This window comes from Balaenoptera ricei, chromosome 13, assembly GCF_028023285.1.
Source record: "Balaenoptera ricei isolate mBalRic1 chromosome 13, mBalRic1.hap2, whole genome shotgun sequence".
NCBI classification, from domain to species: Eukaryota; Metazoa; Chordata; class Mammalia; order Artiodactyla; family Balaenopteridae; genus Balaenoptera; species Balaenoptera ricei.
The window spans coordinates 56,395,066-56,420,838 of NC_082651.1; the positions used below are offsets into that span (position 1 = coordinate 56,395,066).

The window sequence follows — 25,773 nt, forward strand, 5'->3', positions numbered from 1 at the left end:
TATTTTTATTTCTGTGACCCTATTCAGATCTACCAAATCATAATTTATAAGGGAAAGGCATGGCTATATATTAAGCACCTTGACAAAGGGTTATGTTAATATTAGGCAAATGTAGGAAACACCAACCTAGGTTTTAAAGTTTCTGTTCTCGTATGTTTTGATTTTGGCCAGAGTGAGAATCTTACTGTTTTTGGTCCTCAGTTTCCTCTTCTGCATGATTTCTAGTGTTCCAGTTTTTGATGTTCTCTGGTTTTATGAAAAGATACCCTGGGTCAGATTGCAGAAGACATTGACTTTTGGATTTTATCATAAAGGAAATAAAGAGCCTTTGGAAGTTTTAAAGTAGGGAGTGGTAAAATGACAGCAGGTTTGAAAGACTGTTTTGGGGTGCTATATAAGATAAATTGGAGAAGAACTTAGAGGCAGAACAGGATGACTCTTTTTGTGCCCAGATGTGCCTGAACTTGGCCTGAAGTAGGAATGAAAAGGAGGTGACAGGTTTGAGAAACTTAGAAAGGAATACTTGATATTTGACATAGATTTGTGGGACTAGGGTAAGGGAGGGGCTCAAAGGACAACATGAAATTTCAGTCAGAGTGCAACCTTGGCAATGCTAGTGCTCTAGTGTCAGTAGAAATAGAGCTAAAGTAGGTAGAAATGATGCCAAGTTCTGTTTTGGAAACTTCAAATTTGAAGCTCAGAGAAATGACAGGCTTAATGATGAATGAAGAATTGGGAATTGAATGCAAACTGAGACAGATGAATACTGTGAGGATATTTGCATAAAAAGAACAGAAGATTAAGGAAGGAGAGCCTAAAACCTGTGTTTTGGGGACATGCAGCACAAGGAGGGATCAGGAAGTTACAGTCGGAGCAGTAAAAGAAGCAGGTTAGGGCTGGTTCCCTGATATTAGGGAGGGAGAGGTTTTTCAAGAGGGAATGGATGGTTAAATACTAGAGAGAAGCCATTTAATGTGAAGATTGAGAAATGATTGCAGACCCTGTTGAATTTTAGGAATGTGTACAACACTACCCATTATTACTAGTGTTTTTGGGATTTGGCAGTTAACGTACTGTAGGTGACCTTTGAGAGGAGTTTGTGTAGGATGGGGACAGAAATGTTTCTAGCATTTAAATACAGTTTGATTATACGGCAAGACAAAAACTGACTTTGGACCATTTCTGGAGCATACTTCTTGCAGAGGTTCTTGTAGGGCTCCCTTATCTTTACTTTTGCTAAGTCACTTTCAATTTCTTTCAAAGCTTAAGGTTACTGAGGATATGGGTAAAGGTGTACACTCATACATTCAGGTAGAGAGGAGAAGGGGTCTTGGCTGCTTGAAATAGATGCCCCTGGGAATCCCCCCCCTCAAAAAAAAAAATCCTGAGAAGGCAACTTGGGTGTTAATCAATTGCGAGACCTATTGATTGGAGGAAGTCTCCTGCTTTTCAGTTCTAAACTTAGTTGAAACCCAGCATTTAGTCATTTCGTTAGATATTTCTTCTAGATCTTGGTTTAGTAGTGCAACACTGTGTGTGTGTATGTATGTGTGTATGTTGTAGAAAATTTAGAAGGTCTGTGGAAGAATAAAACTATCACTTCACAGAGTGGTTTTGGTGTGTATTTCTAACGGTGTGTGTATGTGTTGGGGTTACGTATGGTACATTTTGTTCTGTAATCATTTTTCTCACTCTAAATGGGGAAATACCTTTCATTTAGAAATATTCTACATTGTTTTAATGGGTGTAGTATTCTAAGTATGTACTGTTAATCCCTTATAGTTAAATATTCAAGTTATTCCTAATTTTTTTGCAAACATGAATGCTAAAATGAATATAATTGAATATAAATTATTGTTCTTATTCATAATTATTTCCAAATTGCTGGGTTATAGTATTTAGGCTTTTGGTTCATGTTGCAGAACTTCCCTTCAGAAAGATACAAATTATTTTGAGTAATGTATAGGAGTGTCTGTCCTGAAACCTTGGCCAAGATTAAGTACTACATATGCATTTCTGATGGTTTTAACTCTTTTTAAGATAGCTGTTTTGCCAGTTTTAAGTAAATTACTTGATGAGAACCAGGTTTAAATTGAAAAAGAGTAAATTTGTAATTTTTTTCTCCTATATATGGTTTAAAGTCTTGCATGGATAAGTAGTGGGAGCAATGGAAATATCTTCTCTGTTTTCTCTATTTACCCAAATCCAGGTACTCTTAATTCCTTGTCAGAACTTCTAACTGGTTTTTCCACTAAATCCTATGTGTTAAGCCAAATTAATCTTCCTAAAGTATGGCTCTAATCATAGCACTTAAGGGGTTTTCCTTTACTTTTCAAATTAAGTTCATACTATCCTGGACTTTTAAGAGGCATTCCATGGTCTAGTCCTAGCCTTTGTAATCCCATCTGCCATTACTCTGTCTCCAGCCACATTGAAGGACTTGTTTCCTAAACATGCCTGTTCTTTGCATTTGCTTGTGTTTTTCTCTCTGTCTAAAATCCCCCTTCCCATTTCATTTTGCCCAAGTCTTGTCAAAGGCCCAATCCTTCCTGAAGTATTCACCTTCCAGGTGGAGGGAATCCAGTATTCCTCAGAACTCCTATCTCTTGGTTTTCATTTTGTGCCTTCTGTTACAATTATATATCTATATCTATATATATATATTACAGTTATATATAACTAATATATATGTATATAATACATGTAATAATGTAATATATATGTATATATGTAATTATATATATAAATAAATATTGGCTTTTTTTTCTAGTCTGTAAATTCCTTGAAGGCAGAAGAAACAGTGGTGGCCTTATCACTCGGTCTCCTCATTGACTCCGCACAGCTTTTCAACAAAGTGACAGGATGAGAACTTTGATGTTCAGCCAGGTTTACTCCTGGCCTTGAGCCTTATACATCCATTCTTGGAAATTTTTTAAGATGTTTTTTCAAATGGGAGAAATAAAATGGATCCCCTACCTTACCCCTTTTTAAAGGAGCAATTAAGTAACTTAAGCAGCTTTTGTAAATCCAGGATTTTTAGATCATACCCACAGATAAGACATCTTAAGAGTCATTTATTCTTGTTTTATGGGTAAGGAAACCAAGAAAACTAAAGAGATTAAATTATTTGTTCAGGACTAGACAGCTAGTGGCATAGGGTCATTATTATGGATAATGCTCATTTATGTTACTGGATGTGTATTTATGTGTATATAATGTATATCTATTTAAATCTGCCTCATTGCTTTCAAACTTTTTAATCAATCACCTTTTAGGCATTTATGTAAGGTATTGCTAGACACTAAAATACTGTTGTTTCTCCTCAATACTACGATCTTATATTTATTCTATGTAGCTCAAAGCAATTTAAGATTAAAAAATTATTAAATGTTAATGTTACTTCTTCAAGTCTATTGTTAAGAGTTGGCAATTGAGATAGATTTAGGAATTACTACTCTCAGATTACAGATTTGCCAAAATTCTGATTTTCCATAAGAATAGCTGTTGCTAGTGTATAGTTGTATATACTCATTTGTGTATTTTTTCCACTTAAATAATCTAAAATTAAAATAGATTATTCTGGTCAGTGATGTGAATATTTTACCTTATTTCATTATCTGTACTATTAGCTATTTATTCATTGAGCATTTATACTGAGTGTGTGCCATAGGTGTGTAAGGTTATAGAAGTATAACTATAACTAGTTTACCTACTAGTGAAGTTGATTCTCTTTTTAAACTAGTAATTTGCTCAGACTTTTCCCCTATTCCAGTTTATTAAGCTTTTCAGGTTTATAGAGTTACGGAACAGTATGTTTTCCATTTAGTTTTTATTAGTAGAAAACAGGATTTTGGCAGCAATTTCCTATTTCTAAGGTTTGGTGCCTATTGTAATGTGTGTATGCCAACAAGAAGTAAAGTTGGAAGTGGGAAGTTAGAATTATTTTCTGCTGTATTTTTGGTCATCTTCTAATAAAGCTGGAAATGGAATGTGGAATTAAAGGAAGTGTTGAAAACAACATGAACTAATTAATTAAATAAATTGGTGTGGTGGTTATTGAACCTCACTGTTTTCTGTCTCAGAGAAATTTGGATTTTCCTAAGAAGGCAGCAACAATCATAGGTAGTTTTACCTTCCTTCAGTATATTGAGGCATTTTCTACTTGAGGATACTTAATAGAAGAGAAACAAGCACTTAAAGTAAGCTCAAATTTCATGGCAAGTAACGGAGGGAAAAAGATTTGGTTAAGACTGTCTTGAAACATAAAACCAACAGTTATGAAAATAAGTTTTAGTTTATTTTTAACAAAATTTAGGTTGTAATCACAGCTGTGCATAAGTCTTAGAATGAACAGAGATGAATCAAGATTTTGGGCTTTTTGGTGTGTATATTTTACTACAAAATTGCTTGGTAGCACAATGTGACATTTTTGTGGTTGAATTTTCACAGTGGATCCCATGTAATGTCCTTTCACAAAAATGTTCAAGGGTTTTAATGACTTTCCTGGTGGCTTCTCTTATCTTTTGAGGTCAGATATTCTGTTTTGAAGTGCCTATTGGACTGTCAATCTCTTTTGGAGTAATTCTCCAACATCACTCAAAACATTAACTGTACAAAAATGCTACATTATTAGGAAGATCTGCAGTTCTGTGTTATGGTTGATTTGTGTTGTCTTATCTATTAATATCTATCTATCTATAGCTATTTACAGTTTTAATTTATTATTTTCAGAGAGAGGGACAATTTAGATGGCTTCTAGGAACCACGATTTGCAATTTGAACAGAACATGATTTACTCCTATTACTGAATCTATGTTACTGGAATTTACTGGTGTATATAACTCTGCTTATGGTGTTAATTACTTCTCTCTTCTCAATTATTTAAATTGGGGTTGAAACACTATTTGGAATCCTCAAGTAGGGTGAAAAGCAAACTTGAGTACTGATAAATTCCTTTAAATACAAAATATGTGGTATGATGGAAAGAGTGAGACCTTCACAGTCAGATCTGAATTTCAATCAGTAACCCTGCACAATTTATTTAATAATACTTCTAAGCCTTGGTTGCCTTATGTATAAAGTGCAGATAATAAACACTTTATAGAGTTGTTGTGATTAGTGATAATGTATGTAAAGTACTTGCACAGTTCCTTGCTCAGAATAGGGGATTACTAAACTTTTATAGAAAGGGCAAATATAGAATTTATGCTAGTTTTATGTGAAATGTTTCTTCCTTAGATGTGTGGTTGTTGAAATGGACAACATACTGTAAAGTTGTCAGAAGTAAGACAGGGAAGATTTAGTGATGAAAGAGACAAGGACCTGAAATTGTATCTTTTAAAAACTCTAGCTACAGGATGAGGAGAGATGGCCAAGAGAGATGCTGGTTTGCCAAGTATTTGGTTGAGATACTTTGTAGCAATACTAGGTATCCTTCAACCTGAAACTTGCTAACTGAAACCAAGTTAGCAGTGCTTTCAGAGAAAGTTGAACTCACCTTTTAAAAAATCAGAGCTTAATTAAGCATCGTATTTAATATTTGATTGCCTTGCTTGACTTTATCTCTTCAGACATTACTTTTATTTAGTGTGTTTAATTCATCAAGCGTTTCCATGTGTGAAATCTCCTTTCATTTTCAACTGACTTGTTAGGTGGCTATCATTTTTCTAATTTTACATGATGGTAAGAAGGAAGAAATAGAACTCAAGCTCCTCTTAACTGTGTTTGTTGAAAGAGTTAAGCTCCCGCTCTGCACAGATATTTTTGTGGACCATCACCTGTCATTTTTTAGCCAAGTGAATGGTTATCATATGGAGATAAAATGCTTACTATGTGGTAATAAATGATCAACTCTGAATTCTAGTCACTTTTCCTGGCAATTGGGAAGAATTTGATTTAAGGTTTGTGATTTCTAATAAATACATAATTATTTATTAATATAAAGACCATGGTTGTGAAAAATAACAACTGAAAATTTAGTATCATTCTAATATTTATATATTTATTTATTAACTTCCTTCTTAACTGCCTTTCTCCCTTTCTCATTCTTCACCTGACTTTATTAAAGAGAACTTAATATTTGCTTTTGTTTAGGAAGTAGGCATTTTACTGCTAGCTGTTCCTTGTTCTCTCAGTATTTTTGGGACCACCTAGTTCAATGTTTTTTTCCACCCAGACAAAAGATTTAAAAATTGAAACCTGACTTCAGGCTGTTCAAGGAAGAGCTACAGTAAGAATTTGATTTGAGGCAAAATATAATTGGATGGCTCCTGCATGTAAGACTGGCACTATTTTTAGCTATGACAGATGACAGTTTATGATTACCAGATGTAGGCAACTCATCTTACTCTGCATTGGGCCAGAAGTGTTTCTTTTGAATAAGAGATTATAGTGTACTGAATTATTTTAAATTAAAATTTTAGTTTGATAAATTGCTACTGCTTAAAGCGCTATCAAAATAAAGATTTTTCACATTTTCATTTGGAAAACAAAAGTGGAAGCACTGCAGGGAATAAATCACTTTTTTCTAAGTGACAAAAATTTGTTTAAATTGATCAAAATTATTTTAGTATTCCATAAGCATCCTCCATTGTTATAAGAGGAAAAAGTACTGTGAGATTAATTTCAGATCTTTAAAAGGATATTTCATGAACATTTTATTTAAGAATAAAGTTTATTGGGGCTTCCCTGGTGGCGCAGTGGTTGAGAATCTGCCTGCTGATGCAGGGGACACGGGTTCGAGCCCTGGTCTGGGAAGATCCCACATGCCGCGGAGCAACTGGGCCCGTGAGCCACAACTACTGAGCCTGCGCGTCTGGAGCCTGTGCTCCGCAACAAGAGAGGCTGCGATAGTGAGAGGCCCGCGCACTGCGATGAAGAGTGGCCCCCACTTGCCGCAACTAGAGAAAGCCCTCGCACAGAAACGAAGACCCAACACAGCCAAAAATAAATATTTAAAAAAAAAAAAAAAAAGAATAAAGTTTACGTCACAGTAGGTTGCCTTGCATGATTAACACTCCATTCTGCAGTGTAGAAGGAAACTTCAGGAACCTTGAAGGTTTAAATTTTCCTTGTACAAGCCCTTTGTCTTAATTTTGGTTTCTCAAGAATAAAGAGGCCATTGAACTCTTCCTTCATAAACAGAACTAATAAAGTGATTACAGAGGAATCCAAAATTAGCATTTTAGTGACCCTATAGTTCTTATTTAAAGATGTCCTTTATTTTAATTTGAAAATATTACAGTCTTTAATTATTCTTAGGAATAGAAACATTTTAATCTGGCCACTATTCAGACAGTGCAGCAAATTTAATGAAGCAGGTAATGAGAATATAAAGATGAAATGCATTTAGCAGCCCTTTAGGGTCTAGTAAGGAGAGACAAGCCTGTAAAACAATATTTACTGTTTTATAAATTATCTGAAAGCATTGCTATTTGTTATTTAATAAGTGTGGATATCTGATGGTAGATTAAATAAAACAAATGTTAAATCCAAAGCACAGAAACATTTTTTGAATAATTGGATTAGTGCATGCTTTAAACTGGCATTAAGTGTGCATTCATTGTAATCAATTAGTAATATTTATTGAAGGTTTAGTTGGTTCAGGCTTTGTGCTCAGCTCTGGAGATGTTGTAGGTAGTAAGATAACATGCTGTCTTCTGGAGCTTAAAACCTAGCAGAGAAACATGTTTAAAATGAGTAATTTTTGGGCTTCCCTGGTGGCGCAGTGGTTGCGAATCTGCCTGCTAATGCAGGGCACACGGGTTCGAGCCCTGGTCTGGGAAGATCCCACATGCCACGGAGCAGCTGGGCCCCTGAGCCACAACTTCTGAGCTTGCGCGTCTGGAGCCTGTGCCCCGCAACGGGAGGGGCCGCGATAGTGAGAGGCCCGCGCACCGCGATGAAGAGTGGCCCCCGCTTGCCGCAACTAGAGAAAGCCCTCGCACGAACCGAAGACCCAACACAGCCAATAATAAATAATAAATAAATAAATAAAGTAGCTATAAAATGAGTAATTTTTTTTAAAATTTTTAAATTAAGTGTACATACAACTCATTGACTTTTAGTATATTTACGGAATTGTGCAGCCATCACCATCATTTAATTTCAGAACATTTCCATATCCCCCCCCCCCCCCCCGCCAAAAAAAAAAAAATCTTAAACCCATCATCAGTCACTCCCCATCTCTCCTCCTCCCAGTTACTGGCAACCACAAATCTACTTTCTGCCTCTGTAGAACTGCCTATTCTAGACACTTCATGTAAACAGAACCATACAACTGTGTAACCTTTTGTGTTTGCCTTCTTTAACTTAGTGTAATATTTTCAAGGCTCATCCATGCTGTAGCATGTTATCAGTACTTCATTCCTTTTTATTGCCCAGTAATATTCCATTGTATGAATATTTTGTTTATTCATTAGTTGATGGACATTTGGGTTGTTTCCTCTTTGGGTTATTATGAATAATGCTGCTGTGAACATTTGTGTACATAGATTTTTTTCTGGTCTTTTGGTTGGAAATTCCTAGGTGTGGAATTGCTCTCTGTTTAACTTTCTGAGGAATTGCCAAACAGTTTTTCACGGTGGCTGAATTTTACATTCCCATCAGCAGTGTAAGAGGATTCCAATCATCATCACTCTTACCAGCATTTGTCACTGTCCATCTTTTTTATTTTAGCCATCCTCGTGTGTCTGAAGTGGTATCTGATTGTGGTTTTGGTTTGCATTTCTCTAATGACTAATGATGTTGAGCATCTTTTCATTGCTTACTGACCATTTGTATGTATTCTTTGGAGAAATTAATATTCAAATCCTTTGCCCGTTTTTAATTGGTTTGTCTTTTTATTGTTGAGTTGTAAGAAGTTTTTATAATATATTCTGAATACAAGTCTTTTATCAGATATTTAATTTGTAAATATTTTCTCCCATTCTGTGGTTGAACTTTCACCTTGATAGTGTCCTTTAAAGCACAAAAGTTTTTAATTTATTGAGGTCAATTTATCTGTTTTTGTTTTTTTTTTTTTAAACTGCTTCTGCTGTCGGTGACATATCTAAGAAACCATTGCCTAATCCAAAATCATGAAGATTTATACCTATTTTTTTCTTCTAAGAGTTTTGTACTTTAAACTCTTTAGGTCTTTAATCCATTTTGTTAATTTTTGTATATGGTGTAATGTATGGGTGCAACTTCAGTCTTTTGTAGTTAGATATCCAGTTGTCCCAGCACCATTTGTTGAAAAGACTATTCTTTTCCCCATTGAATGTCTTGGCATCCTTGTCAAAATCAGTTGACCATAATGTAAATGTAATTTCTGGACTCTTAATTTTGTTCCATAATCTATCTGTCCATCCTTCTGCAGCTACCAAACTGATCACTGTAGCTTTGTTGGAAGTTTTGAAAAGGGGAAGTGTGAATTATCCAACTTTGTTGTTTTTCAGAATTGTTTTTGGCTATTCTGGATCTCTTGCATTTCTATAGGAATTCTGCAACTGGTATGTCAGTTTTTGCTAAATGGCAGCTAATATTTTGATAGAGATTGCTCTGTAGATCAATTACCATTTTAATAATCCTTTTAATCCATAAACATGGGATGTCTTTCCATTTATTTGTCTTCTTTAATTTCTTTCAACAATATTTTGTAGTTTTCAGTTTGAGTCTTTCACTCTTTTTAAACTCTTTTTGATGCTATTTTAAATGGAATTATTTTCTTAATCCATTTTCAGATCGTTTGTTGCTAGTATAGAAATACAATTGATTTTTGTATATTGATTTTTTTTTTTTTTTAATTCTACAACCTTTCTGGACTTGTTCATTAGTTCTAGTAGCTTTTTGGTGGATTCCTTAGGATTTTCCACCTACAACATCATGTTATTTGCAAATAGAGATTGTTGAATTTCTTCCTTTACAATCTGCACATCTTTTATTTTTTTTCTTGACTAATTGCCCTGCCTCCATACCCCCAGGACAGTGTTGAATAGAAGTTGAAAGAGGGCATATCCTAGCCTAGTTCTTGGCCTTAGTGGGTGGGAACGCTTTCAGTCTTTCATCATTAAGTATGATGTTAGCTGTGGGTATTTTGTAGATAACCTTTATCAGCTTGAGGACATTCCTTCCATTCCTATTCTTAGTTTGTCAGGTGTTTTTATAAAGAAAGGGTCTTGGATTTTGTCAGATGCTTCTTCTGTGTCTAGTTGTGATGATCATGTGGGGTTTCGTCCTTGATTCTTTTAATATGGTGTATTATTGATTGGTTTTCATATGTTGAACCAACCTTGTATCCCTGTGATAAATACCACTTGGCCATGGTGTATAATCCTTTTTATGTGTTGCTAGATTCAGATTGCTAGTACTTTGTTGAGGATTATTTTGTCTGTATTCATAAGGAAGCTTGGTCTGTAGTTTTCTTTTCTTGTGATGTGTCTGCCTGATTTTGGTATCAGGATTGAGCAAACATCTAAATCAACTAATAGATATAAATTTCTTGATGGATATTAGAAGCAATAGTATTTCAATATATTTCTCAGAAAGGGTTTTAATAAAACTTTATGACTCCCTCTATTGAGAATCAACAATCCTGGATAAACTTAATCTTCCAAAGTTTTTTCATTTAAACCAATTTAAGGAATCTGAGACCTGAAATATTGGTGAGCATCAATTAAGGTGGCTAGAAACTAATATTTTTTCATCCTTACAGCTTCACTAACAATTTCTTAAATTCCTTTACAAAAAAAGATTGAAATTCTTCTGTACTTTGCGCAATGACTGTGATAACAGTATAGATTGCCTCTCAGACCTTCCTATTCTAGGAAATATTACTTTTGTCTTACGTGTGCCTATCAGTACGTAGTTGTCCTGTCTCTCTTGACTCTTCTTCCCTTTGTTCCTCCTCTGTGCTTTAAGGCTCCACCAGGGCATCCCTGGGGTTTATTTCCACAAGACTCTCATGGTATCTACTTTGAGAACTCTTGTATAGCTATTTACGTATTTTCATACAATATGTATCGACTTGCATACAGGATTTTCAGAGCTCTTCCATTTATTGAAAAGATCTCATTTCTAGGAACCATTTAATAGGTGGAAAGGAAGTAGTAGGTTATGGTTTACTGTACTTTCATGCAGTTAGATTTATATTAGGCTGCAGTCACTGAATACTGCTGGATTGTATACATGACTATTCCCATATCATCAACTTTGGGGAAATTGACTTGATTATACCCAAAGCACCAGAATTTTAACTATCAGCTGTATGTAAATATTAAGCTAGCAGGGAGGGTATTCTCTTCCCAATAGGAAAGCCTACTGGGAAAACCACACTCTTAATCAGATTCACATGGTTCTTAAAAGATGCATTCAACAGCTTGATTAATTATAGTTTTCTACTATGGAAACATACAGGTCAAGAATATTGGAATAGAGCTCTTTTCTCCTTTTTGGATTTAACTGTAGGTGAAGTATATACATTAAAATTTACAAGTTCCTTATTAATTAACCTATCTTGTTAATTTTACTTTCTTCTTGGCCTTTATGATTCATCTCACATGTAATAATTATCTGCTTATACTCTGCCTATTCATTATATGTGCAAATGTGTAACATTTTGAAGGACTTTAATGTGCTGAGCCTTTAATTTGGCATCATACATGAGGAGTGTGAGTTTCATCAATAGGAAGTCTGTGTTAAAAATTCATGTTCTACCACTTATTAATTAAATGATTTGGGTCCAGTCATGTAAGAGCTGGCTCTCACTTTCTTGTCTGAAAGCCTGCCTCATAGGGTTTTAAAAATTGAAAGAGGTAATGTCTACAGACAGTATTTGGTATAATTTAAGTGCCCAGTAAATGTTGACTCAGGAAATAAAGGGATATGTGGAGAATGTAGATCAGCAACCTTGAAAACATTTCTCAGGCGTAAAAAGTGTATAGCTTTTCAGTCTTTTTTTGCCTCCTCTCATACTGTTGTCATAGTGACATAGTTCATGATCACTTGAAAAATTATAGGAATATGAATTTGTTGTTTTCCTAAAGCTTTAATAATGTTTGACCAAAAAAGAAAGAGTTTCTAGGAAGGTTCATTTCAAAAAGACTGATATAAATAAAAATATTTAAGCCTCCCTCCCCCCAGTAAATTTAGATCGAGAAAGGAAGCAGATATTTTAAAATTTTATTTGGCACAGATAATACGGCATTAAATCTCACTAATTTGGACGCACTGACTAGGAATTTGAATGCAAGATTGATATGTATCTTTGTACTAACTGTGAATCATGTTAGTTTCTGTGAGTCTAGAGGAAGTAGAGCCTCATCCAGAGTTATACAATGCAGAGCCAGTACTAGGATGTGGGTCTCTTGAGTCCCAGTCACTGATATTTCCTTGTACCATAGCCATCTATATAGAAATCATAGACTACTTATAAATAATTCTTTATCTAGTCATTGAAACTGTTCAAACAGTAACTCTATTTTATTAGGTAATTTGGTTAGACATTAATATATGTTGTATATACCTCTAAGTCTAAAGTCATTTATTTCATAATCAGGTTTTACTGACTAGTTTTCTTTTTAGCATCTTTATTGGAGTACAGTTGCTTTACAATGGTGTGTTAGTTTCTGCTGTATAACAAAGTGAATCAACTATACATATACATATATCCCCATATCTCCTCCCTCTTGCGTCTCCCTCCCACCCTCCCTATCCCACCCCTCTAGGTGGACACAAAGCACGAGCTGATCTCCCTGCGCTATGCAGCTGCTTCCCACTAGCTATCTGTTTGACATTTGGTAGTGTATGTATGTCCATGCCACTCTCTCACTTCGTCCCAGCTTACCCTTCCCCCTCCCAGTGTCCTCCAGTCCATTCTCTACGTCCGCGTCTTTATTCCTGTACTGACTAGTTTTTAATGATGGTAAGGAATAGTGAGGATATCTGCATTTATTTTTTATCACTAATAGGGATTTTGAAGGTTAATGTTTTGGAGCACTTTGAGGACCAGACATTTTTACAAAGGAGGGTTTTTTTCATATAAAAGTAGGTTTGGGGTGTACCATACTTGCTCATTCTTCTAGGTTGTCAACTTTTAGGTGCCCTGTAATAGTGAAAACTTAGATAAGTTTTAAAATCCTTTTCCATGTGGTTTATAAAGTAACATGTTTGTGACATAACACAGCAATACAGTTTATTTAAAGTTACTCATAGGTTGACATTTTGTTTTCTTTTTCTCTGTATATTTATTATTTAAATACCTGGATAAGAAAGGTGATAATGATTGTGGTGGTATTTATAATAATAACAAAAAAAAATAACAGCTTTGACATTTATTAAGAATTTATTATATGTTATATACTATATTAAATGTATTATATTCATTATCTGATTAATGAAGAGTTTTGTTAATTCATTATCTCACTTAATCCTTACAGTATCTCAGTAAGATCATTCCTATTTGTATACATATTTTATAGAGGAAGAAGCTGAAGTATAGAGGAATTTAGTGACTTGCCTGAAGTCACATAGCTAGTATGTTATGGAGCCAGTGGTTGAGTCTAGGTGAGTCGCCTCCGGAGTCTAAGTGCTTTGTCTTGTATGAGCCACTATTGTGGGGCACAGGGGAGCCTCCAGGAAAGAATGTTACCAAAGGCTGACTTTGTCATTGCTTGCCCTGCCCTCTTGCTGTACGCTGCTCAAAGAAAGAAAAGAAAACGACATTAGTTATTAGAGCCCTTGCTAGCAGACCCTTATAATTAGGCCTGTCCCTATAGGTTTTCTAGATTCCTACCCATTCTTCAAGACCCAGCTCAATATGTCTCTTTCACAGTCTCTTAAAATGTCCTCCAGTCTTTTTCCTTTTCTAAATTCTCACAATAGTGTGATATTTATTTTAGAATTTACTGATACTGTTTTCATGTCTTACCATCTTCCTAGAATTATAGTGTTTTAGAGTTGGACAGGGCTTAAAGAAAAGTCCACGTCCCCATTTTCAGGTTTTTAAATTCATTCTACTAGGTTGAATTTTTTGAACAGTATCAGCTCAATGAGTGCTGAATGTCAGAAAACTATTAGCATTGCTGTTATTTCTTTAGTCAGTGTTTATTATTCATAGTGTAGATACACTATTTCTGGTCCGGTCGCAGTTGTGTTAGTATCTTGGTACAGTAGTAGAAACTAGTTGAATCGAACAAAACTGATGTAGATGTTTTCGGCAGAGTTGGAGCGAACTTGAAATAGGGAAAACTTTAATAAATAATTGAAATCAGAGTTTGAAAACAAAGCCGTAAATCATATATAGGATGTTAAATTAATAGCATTCAAATCAAATCCTATTTAGGAGAATGGAATAAATGTTCCCTAAACATAATAAATGTTGTTGAACCCCTGTTATGTGCGACACACTGTGATGGGCATTTAAAATATCTTAATCAGTATTCAAATGATATTTGCTAATGGGAATTTAGGGCTTCATAATAATATCTAACATTTTACAGTTCACATGCATAATTTTTCCCACAAAAGTACCCTTAACAGTAAAGGAAAGTCAGATACCTTCAAGGACCTGGGGATCAAGACCAAAGCAGCCCCCAGAAATGTGATTTTTCTTTGTCACCTCCTTCATCTTGAAAATGAACAACTATTTAAAATTGTACTAGAGAGTATATCCATATTTATTTTACTGTAAGATTGCTCCCCCCACCCTAACTGTCCACAGTCCAGAAGGAGATGAATTATGTTTAGCCTGTGAATTCAAGAGCCCCTTGGCACACTGCAGAATTCTCCTTGGGTTGTACATAACCTGATCTTGAAACCACAGGTCTGGTTATTTGATCCCCACAGTGGCCTGTGTCCATGGGCCAAGAGCAGACTTGCTAGGTTAGCTTTGTCTGACTCCTTACTATTAATAAACGTTATATAACACTGCAACACATTTTTTCTTTGACACCTAAAGTTTTATGGCATTGCATGTACCTACTCCTAGAGGGAAATAGCTTTTTGGGTAATCTAAAGGCTGTTTCCCTCTGTTATTTGCTTTGCAGGAAATTTTTGTTTAATGATAGCCAAGTTAGGTTACAATTTTGTTAAGTTTCTCAGAGATCTTTTAAAAGCAGAGCTGTGAAACTCATCTGTGTAGTTTTTAGTAAAGTTTTAGTTTCTTGGCATGTTTTGAATTAGTGATTTTTCTGCAGATAAATATATTTTGGGTCAGTGAAGTATCTTATTTTAGTGAGTGCATAAGATACTTTTTCTGTTATTTGAATGTATATATCATGCATTTTGTGAAGGTAAAAACCCTCAAGATGATTTTTAAGAAACCTCTTGTTTTAGATTAGGCATCCTGCTGTGTTGGGCTTGAGAGATTTAATAATCTTGTATAGCCAGAATGACTTGGACATGTAGGAAACAGATTTGAATGAGAAATATTTTATGGTAAGTGGAAATCAATATAAGGTGTTATGCTAATATACATCTTAGGGTGGGTTTAAAATTTAGCTTATAAAGTTAATCTTTCTTTAGTATTTTAGGTTTTGGTTTTGCTTTATCTAGAGGCCTTTTTACTTTTGTGGGTGGAGTAAATATAAATGTGCCAAATAAAAATGGGTAAAGTAATGTTCTAATTTCAGATTTCTTCTTTTTAAATTTTTAGTTGTTGACCTTCTCTACTGGAGAGACATTAAGAAGACTGGAGTGGTGTTTGGTGCCAGCTTATTCCTGCTGCTTTCATTGACGGTATTCAGCATTGTGAGTGTAACGGCCTACATTGCCTTGGCCCTGCTCTCTGTGACTATCAGCTTTAGGATATATAAGGGTGTGATCCAGGCTATCCAGAAATCTGATGAAGGCCACCCATTCAGGTGAGATGTTCGGAAAACAAGGCACATGTTGGCAGCGCTGTAAACAAGAGTAGTATTGAGACTTCACTCTATCTGTAGAGTTACAGACATGCATTTTTTACTGCTAAAAGATAATTGCAAATGTTTGCTGAAAACCTATACCAAAAGCATCTGCTTTTAAGATTTCCTAACAGTCATTTCATAGGCTCATGATGGAAAAGACTGGGTTTATGTATCATTTGCCTAACGCTACTACTTGTTAGTAATATTTATTTATTAGAAGTAGGTATTGGTTACCTAATTTTACTTTTATGGAAGCTGTATCTTTTTAACATGTTTGGGATTGGTGAGAGTTATATTTTCTTTATTGCTTACTTTTTATGCTGTCTGATATTAGAAATACCTTTCTTTCCAATAGTATGTTAATGTTTTTCTGTTATGCTTCCTCATCATGTCTATGTCTTTTCTTACCATTCCTTCTCTATCTAGTTTTTTCTTCTCCTTCCCTAAGGCATTACTTTTGTATTATCCTTTGGATAGCTCCTTTATTTCAGCATCTCCTTGTCTCTAAACTGTCATCTTCTTACCTTATTTTGACAAGTAGCATTATCTCTCCAGTTGCTAATGGGGTGGACGCACCTCAGCTTGGGTCTTCTGACCTCACTTCATACTCATCACGTTCCCCACCCTCACCTCCCTTTAAAAATTGAGATAAGTATAATTCACAAACTGTACAATTCAGTGGCTTTCAGTATATTCACTGAATTGTACAACTGTCACCATTTCATTCCAGACATTTTCATCACACCCAAAAGACACTCTGCATCAGTACCTCTCGCAGGCACTCCCCACCCAGCCCCCCATAGCCACTAATTCATCATGTCTTTAAATGAGTCTTTTATCTCAGACTTGTCAATTTCTATCAGTTAACACCACTATTATCCTAATTTCAGGCTCCTGGTTTTCATGAAACTCTATGAGAATAGATACGACTCCATCTTACAGATGGGGAAACAAACTTTGAATTCAGTAACTTGAAATTGCAACTTCAAAATAGCAGAGTTATATCATGCCACAAATCGTAAAGGAATATGATTTTTAATTAGTTACACTGAAATATATAAAAACATTGTCAAGCCAACAATTCTAAATTATCTATGAATTTTACATACTGTTTGATTTTTAAAGAAGACGTTTAGAAGAAACTAGTGATTTCTTTATTCTTTATTTCCTTAGAAACACTGTCCTTAGCTCAAAGGCCTTTTATGGTTATTATAAAGTAAATTCAGCCAACATGCCAATTTAACAAGCCTTTTGGACAGTTTTCCAAGTTCTCCAGTCACATTAGTAAAGTTAATATCATACAGTTCTTATGTAATAACCTGTGGTCATTGGAAAAGAGTGACGACTGTGCTGGCATTGCATTAATATCACATAAATGCCAGTTGAATGAATGTAAATACCCACAGGGTGTCATTGATGGAGAGTGCTGCCTTTGTGGCCTGCTGGCCAGGCATCTTGTCTTCAGCAAGAACAAAAGCAGTGGTACAAAGAAGCAGAATACCAGCTAAAGTTGTATCAGCCACTTTTCTATATTTCTTAAAGCAGCATAAATAAATTTTTTGCTGACTTAAGGGTAGGTGTGAATGTTTGACCGTTTTTAACTTGATAATAATAACTTGCTATTTGTTGGCTAATAAATAACAAGCGTCCTATGCTAGACACTGTACTAATGAAGATATATTCCTAGTCCTTGACAGTTTAAAAAAATATACAAGTATACACATGTTTATATTTCAGGGCTGGATATGGTAATTACTATAAGAATAATACAAAAGAAAGCATTGTTAGAGTTACATAGTAGGGTCAGGAGAGGCATCATGTATGGATGGAATTTGAGATGGTGCTTACTGATGGTGTGCTATCTCCAGAGGTGAGAGGAGAGCACTGTGGATTGGGAAAACAGTGTGAGGAACAAAACTTCACATTAACATGAAAAATGTTTGGTGAATGGCTCAAGTTTGAGCTACAACATTGTAGTGAGAAATAAGGTTGGAAGGATTTAGGAGGGCTGTGGTTGAAAAGTTGGAACCATAGAATCATAGAATGTTTGAGTCTGAATGGATTCAGGAAGTCTGTTTTTTAATTTGGTAGAGTTGGACCCATGACCCAAAGAAGTTCAATGCCTTTTGCAAGGTTTACATAGCTAGGTGGTAGCATGTCTCCTAATTCCCACCTGAGTTCAACCTAAATAACACTATCTAGTATAGCTCAAATAAAACGAATCTGGCATTGGCTGAAGGAGTGAATCAGAAGATAGATTAGAGACTGGTTTGGACACTGATAGACTATTCCAGTTTTTAAATACTGAGCACTTAAACTGTAGTGATAGTATAGCGAATGAAAACGAGGAGGCACATTTGGGGCATATTTCAGGGGTACAACTATGAGACAAGGAGTTATCATAGAGGACTGTAATTTCCAGTGTAACTAGGGTCCATGGATATGGGGAGTTTTTGAGGAGGGACTGGGTAAAGAGTTGCTTCCAACAGATAAGAGAGAATCCTTAGCACTTCTGATTGCTCTAAGATAAATGGCTTCTTTGAAACAGTAACTAATGAAACAATTCCTTGCATTCTTGCCTACTTGACTTGTTCCCCCCATTACAGTTGTCTTCTTAAATTTAACAACTCCAGCTAGATCTCAGTATAGATTGGGGCATCTAAATGGACAGGAACTATTGTGTTCTACTGAGATTGCCTTTTGACTTTTGGCAGCCGTTTCAAAATTGGGGGCTTGACTTATTGGATAGTTTCCCCTAAAGATTAGGCTGAGAGAGTATAGTATTTGGAAATGAGTAGAAGTTTTGTTAGGAAAACTTGATGAGGTAACATTATGTGCTCCTGAAAAAACCAAATCCATAATAATAACTACCATTTATTGAGTGCGTCTTTGTGCCTGATTGTGTTAAGCACTTTACTCACTGAAATCTCAAGATAATCTCCATTGTATAAGTGAGGAGACTGAGGTTAGAGGGATGACTAAATAACTTTCAGAAGTTACACAGCCAGGTAAGTGGTAGAGCTTAAGATTCAAGCTCAGATAGGTCTGATTTCAAAGCGTATGCTTGTTTTCTATACCTGCGTTATCAATGAAATACCCCATGCTTGGTGAGTTTTTACATTGTGCTTAATTTGGAAAGAGTAGGCTTCCATAGTAAAATATTTTACTAATGTCCTCTTTTACAGATATATAATTGCTGATTGACAGACATCCAGGGAAAATCATCCAGTCAGTGACAGTTATGATGTGTTTTGTTTTCTAGGGCGTATTTGGAATCTGAAGTTGGTATATCTGAGGAGTTGGTTCAGAAGTACAGTAATTCTGCTCTTGGCCATGTGAACTGCACGATAAAAGAACTCAGGCGCCTCTTCTTAGTTGATGATTTAGTTGATTCTCTGAAGGTAAATTTACTTGCTTTCCATTCTTTGGCATACCCAGAATTTAATATCAGAGTTAAGAGAGTAAAATTCTATTTTCTATATTAAAGTAAATGATAAAGATGTAATGAAATCATTACTGTAAACTTGGGTTCCAAAATTCAGAATCTGATCAAATATTTAAGATGGAGGAAAGACAATTCCTTTTTAAAGGAAAATGTTATAAATTCATACTTTTGGAAATCATAAGGATTAAAAGTGAGAAGATTAAAGAGAGTGTTGACTGTAAGAATAAAGATTATCTAATAGAGTTATTACCAGATATGATTTCATCTGCTTGACTTTGTTTTAGAGACTAGGACTTAATTTCTTAGCTTGTGTGTGATTCATACATACATATAAGCTATTTCATATTTTTTTATACTTTCTTGGGATCTTTATTCTGGAAAAACTTTAATATTCTGAAACACTTGGACTAATCACCAGTTGGTAAACTTTGGAATTTTCTTTAGTTTTTGGATCTTGCTACATAGCAGCTGTTAGAGTCTCACCTTGCAAATCAGCTCCCCAAAGTTCAGACTGATTTAAAGCGAGCACTAAACTCGTCACGTAATGTGAACCCCTAGCACTGGGACTTTAGTGCTTTTCCTTTATGTGTAACCTGCCGTTTGTGTTGTGTGTATTATTGCCGATGACTTAAGACGGACTTGTTTCCAATCTAAGTCTGGGTAGAAATGTACTGTGGTAGTAATTACCATAATTTCTCTTTTCCGATAGATATGTACAAGTTTGCAGTTTATTGTGCAAACCAAGGATGTCATAGCAACTGGATGATTGGGTCTTTAGATTCAGTGAAACAATTTCTGAACTGGTCAGAATAGGTTTAAATGCTCAAAATGCTTTTGACAAATATCTTAGCCTTAATAGGCCAGTAAATGGACATTATTTTCAGCTGTGTGCTTCTCTCCGTCTATTAAGGCTTGGAATGTCCGTTACTAATAATATTAATGGTAAATAATTTAGTTTCCTTTTATTATTATCTCTTTTGTGTAGATTGCTTGCATTTAGTGACTCATTCTGTAGTAGTGCTTTGAAATAATCTGATGTCAGTCTATAAATAAAAAGATCATAGTTATGTCATTTGGGATGTTTGATTAGTTTCAAAAGGGAACAAATAATATTTGGGAGTAAATCAAATAGAACCTTGTACACATGGGTCCTAGAAGAAACCAGCTCCTATTTATTGAAGTGGTATTCACAATATATAGCTTGAGTGCTGGGGTAGAACATGTTTGAAAAATTATTGAGGGGAAGGTACTAGTGCAGTTTAAGATGAAGGGTTGTGTGGGTAGGAGTTGATTGAGAAGAAACACTGTAAATAGTGATAACAGAGCTTCAAACAGCAAAGGGCCATCTCTGAATTTGGCAGTCAGAAATTGTTGCGGGGGCTGACTTCAAACAAAGGCATCATGAAACTTGATTGAGGAGTCACTGTTTTGATAGACTTAATAAAAACTGCAACAAAAAGAAACTAAAAGTCATCATGTTTGCAGCGTATAGCAGTGAAGGTAGCTATGTATGTCTAATTTAACATTTTTCTTGAGAGAAGAGGCATTCTTGAAGATATCTGTTTAAAAAGAAAACTAATTGATCTGGGAATGATTCATTCATTGTATTCCAGTTTTTACAAATTACAGTTTAAAGTTTCCCCGTGTCTTTAATCAGTTGAAAACTTATTTGTTCTTTCAGAGTTTATTGTCATCTATACACAGTCCTCTGTGTAGACGGTTATATAGGTGTGGAAATATTTGCAAAGGCTAAGGAAGTGAGAAAATGTTAGAGGAGGACTGATTAAATACTTTAGAAAGCGTTTAAAATCTGATTTGCACAGGTATTTGAAAATAGAATATGAGGAAATTTTATTAATAAATTACATTTATGAGATAATTTCTTTTTGCTGTTAAATCTCATTTTAAAAATTTCTTTTGAAAATTACCTTGGGTTTTTGTTTGTTTGTTTTTTTTAAACAATTGTGTTATTATGAGGAAGCTAGCATAAATGAGAGAAACAACTTGGTAAATTCTTGTCTTGAGTGATTTTGCTAATTTGAAAGTAACGGGAAGCGGCACATAACGAGATAGGTTACTTTCTGGAATGCTTTATTTTTATGAGTTTTTCTTATATTTTTAAAACATTCTTTGTTTCTTAATATTGGGGGAAAAAAGAGTTGCATTAGAAGTGTAGTTTACTACTTTTTCTCCTTAAGGATTAGAAAAGAGAAAAATAAAACTTATTTGAATGGTTTTCCCGAGTAGTGTTTTTGGCAAGCCCAGAGCTCAAGGAAAGCTGCTTGGTGACTTCTCCAGATGGCAATTCATTCAGGGCTCCAAATAAATAACAGTTGTTTCAGCATATTAACACTTAGAATGAACTTTGCATTTAGGTCTCAAAATCTGTTGAGGCAAAGAATAAGGTAGGGTGTTAGTCTTATTCTCCCAATGCAAAACCCTCTGATAATATACATGAAGGGTCTTCCTAGACGAACTTTGTGGTTCTTTGCGATTCTATGTGGGGGGACTTTTAAACCTTATGTCATTGTGTGTGAGTAGTATAGATTTCATTTGTTTCTTTTCACTGAATTAAGGGTACTATAGAAACACAGGATACTTGCTTAATATGTCTTAATTGGAAAAAGCTGAGAAAAAAACACTTGTCTCTTTTCAAAATGACTGAATAGTAGTCTTTTTCTAGAGAGAGTTCCTTGAGCATTTGCCACTCTTATCCCCCATAGTTTTTGTACGTATAGAGAGCATTTTTAAAAAGAAAATTATTTTCCCTCTAACTCTGCTACTTTTTGCCTTTTAGCTACAGCAGTTGGCAGGAGAATCATATTCTTCCTCCCTAAAGCAAGCAAAAATGGTTTTTGCAGTTTTTTTTTTTTTCTTTCACTTTTTCAATGTAAAGGAAAAATCAATTTGCTCTGTTAAACTGATTTTATTTCCTTATATTCAGATTTTAAATTTGGAAAGTTTGCTAACAAATAGCCCCAGTCTCTCCAGTTTCCAGATGAATTTGTGATCTTGTTAAATAACAGAGTTTTAAAAAAATTTATAGGATCCAGCTTTTGATTTGGATTTCTTTTATCATATGGTTCATAGCTAGGAAAATGGAAACCACCCTGATTTCAAGAAAATGCAGTGGGAATTAGTCTCATTTATAAATCTTTTTTCATTTAGAAAATTGACATTGTATCAAGCTCTGTGGCTTTTTTAAAATAATAGCTTTTTAAAATTTGAAAGAGGTTTCTCTATAACTCACTGTCTTTATAAGTATTTCATGCCCTCAAATTTATATAATCTACATTTCAAGATTCTGGGTCATAATTACCACTACTTCTATTTGAAACCTTCTTCCTCAGAAGTTAAAAAATATAGAGCCACTATTCTTACCATGTGAAATTTTTCTTCTTTTTGCTTATTATCGTTTTTTTTGGTGCTGTGTGAGAGAGGCTATTCTATACGTTATTCTAAAGAAATAACCAAACCCCAAGGTTCATCAGGCCTGTTGGAAAAGATTTGATGTGAGGTAGTGGTTCATCATCTGTGCCTGGTCTAGATCTCTTTTTGGTGGTTGACTTGGACAAATAAAAATAAGACATGTTCTGCAGATTTCTCCTTTTAAATTCTTGTGTACAGTTGACCCTTAAACAATGTGGGGATTAGGAGCACTGACCCTCCTCACAGTTGAAAATCCATGTACAGTTTATAGTTGGCTCTCCATATCCCCGGTTCCTCCTTATCCAAGGCTCCTCTGTATCTGTGGTTCCTCTGGTATCCCTGGTTCCATATTCATGGATTCAACCAACTGTGGATTGTGTAGTACTGTAGTATTTACTATTGAAAAAAATATGCTGACAAGTGGACCTGTGTAGTTCAGACTCTTGTGTTCAAAGGTCAACTGTAATTGTTCCATTTGTTTTGCTTCTTTGCAGTTACCTGCAAGCTTCTAAATCCTAGAAAAGTTTTCAACTGTCCATAGATTGAGCAACAATCCATTTCCCAAAAGATTAATTCTAGTCAAATATTATGGGCAAAATCACTGAAAAAATATTTCTAATTCCATTCAGTAGGATTTATTTCAGACATTAGTGTAAAATTTTACCACAGGCAAATGTTTTGATCAATCCTCAGGATTTGTTTTAAAGTGGGTTTGTTATGTTGCATGCCAGACATAAGGTAAGGGAAGGAGAATGAATGGAAAGGGAAGTAAAGGAGGAGTGTTCTCTAGTAAAATTAAGCTGTGAAACCTGTATATATGTCCTTTTCTTGACGAGCCTAGTGTATATCACTTTATTAGTCTCTGAGAAGTCCAGAAGAGCCCGGATAACTTTCTTTAACCTAGTGATACTCGTCAACTGTGTTTAAATAACCCATTACCACCAGAAAACTAGTATAAGATAGTTGAACAAATTTAAACCACCTAGTTGAGGTTTAATTCCATTTCTGTGATTGACCTTCTGTATAAGCTGTCTTTGAAAGGGGCTCTTGTTGTAAAACAATGGTTCTCAGTCTTGGCTGCACGTTGGAACCACTGGGGAGCTATAAAATTTAATAATACTTGGGAAGGGGAAGGGCTGGGGGTCCCATCCCCTGAAATTGTGATTTAATTTTTCTAAGGACACTGCTTGGAGAACACTGTTTTTAAAAGTTATGACTTGAAGCTGTAAACCCTGGGCTATAGTTTTCCCCCTACGCTTACTTCTGCACCCCTTTTATTATAAAAGAAAAGCATGTGACAGTCTCCGCTGGGCTCAGCTTTGGGACTTCTTGAGTAAGGCTCAGCTTTAGTAGGGGGTTCTGCCTTTTGAAACCTCAAATCCCAAGAAAAAGTCTAATACTTTTATTTACTAGATACTAAGACTAGGTGTTTTCGGCAGAGGTTCTTATTTTTCTGTCATATGGCTTTGGGTGATAAAGACTGGATTCTTTATGACAGTTCTGTGACTTTCAGTGAAAATATATGTTAAAATTATAAGAAAATTTTTAGCTATGGTTGTCTGATCATCAGGTAACCATAATGTTCCAGAATTCAGTCTGAAATCTGAAAGTGAGCAAAAAAGGCCTGAATTCCAGAAATAGCTGACCCAAAAGGACATTAAAATCTAGCCCTCAGGCTCTTAGGCATTTATTAACATACACATTTTGACAGTTTCCTTTCTGGTTTCTTTGGCTCACAGAAAAATTAGACAGGAAATTGGCTGGGGAAAATGTGATACTAATGAATAAGGCTGAAGATGTCAAAAGTCAAATGATTTTCAGTGTTTAAAACTTCAGAAAAAGTTTGAAAGTGTCAGAGAATTGCTAAAGTAATTTCTGAAATTCTGTTAAACACCCTCCACCCGTTTTCCTTCAAAATGCCTCCCCACCCCACGGAGACATCATCTAATAAAAAGATCTGCAGAGCTTTTCAATGAGATATGTATGTGATATGCACTTAAATTGAATTCCCTATTCCCCTGGACAAAAGACAAACAAGACATGGCCCTTGCCCTCTTCTGGTAAGTATTTACTAGACCTCCATTGTACTTTGCCCCTCTTTCCTCTAGTCTCATTAGTGCCTAAAGAGAGATGGGCCTTTGACTTCCTCAATTACTATGCATTGGCTGCAGCGTTGCCAAGAATTTGCCATGGAAGAGCATAGAATTTGTAGGTTTAAAGTGTTTATTGACCTTTTCCCTGCCTCTTTGTAATAGCGTGCACATTCATGACCATTAATAAATGATTACTCTGTAAATGGTTTTACTGTATAGCAGAGCAGAGATTATGGAGTCAGATAAACCTGAGATCACTGTCACCTCTAGTCTGGCAACTTGCTTAATCTTTCTGTGTCTTGGTTTTTCTCTTCTATGGGGATAATAACAGTATTTAACTTTTGGGGTTATGATGAGATTAACTGACCTAATGTATGTTCAAAAATTTGTTAGCTGATGTTGTTACTGACAGTTTTAGTAATTGTGCAATTGCTAGATGCTGGTTAACTCCTTTCTCTTCTGATGGTGTGTTCTCTGGAAACCCTTACCCAATATTTTTGTTTTGGGCCCCTGAACTGTTAAATTTTCTCCAAACTTAGCTGCAACATTTAAAAATTCTGTGATAGGACATAAAAATGTGAATTTCTGGTCTCTTTAAATGGGAAAATTTGGCAACATTAGCCTGGAATACTTGCTTGGCAACAGTCTGTGGAGCTGGATTGTGTGTGCTCCTTGAGAGGGAGAATGCACATATCTGCCTCAGTCCTTACCAGGGCTCTCTCATGTGTTTATGTCACCTGCCTGGCCCCATAGACGTTTGAAGCCTCTCTCCGTTCCTCTCTTTGTGTCTGGATAGTCTGGCTTTTAGAAAGAGTGTCCTCCAAGAGGCAAGTCTAGTGATATTTGAGCCCCTTAGATCACCTAGGTGTGAAGGGTTTCTTTCTTTGTGGCTTTGGAGTGCAGCCTTGTCGGTGACTTAATGACC

General features: G+C 35.3%; 1 protein-coding gene across 6 annotated transcripts in view; it reads left to right on the top strand.

Annotated features, from left to right (window-relative positions):
• RTN4 (reticulon 4) overlaps positions 1–25,773 on the top strand; it is a 173,063-nt gene that overhangs the window by 142,504 nt on the left and 4,786 nt on the right. For all 6 annotated transcript variants that reach the window (XM_059943338.1, XM_059943337.1, XM_059943339.1 and 3 more), the window contains 2 exons: positions 15,632–15,839; positions 19,144–19,282. In XM_059943338.1, coding sequence (XP_059799321.1) covers positions 15,632–15,839; positions 19,144–19,282 — 347 coding nt within the window. The remainder of the gene's footprint in view (positions 1–15,631; positions 15,840–19,143; positions 19,283–25,773) is intronic.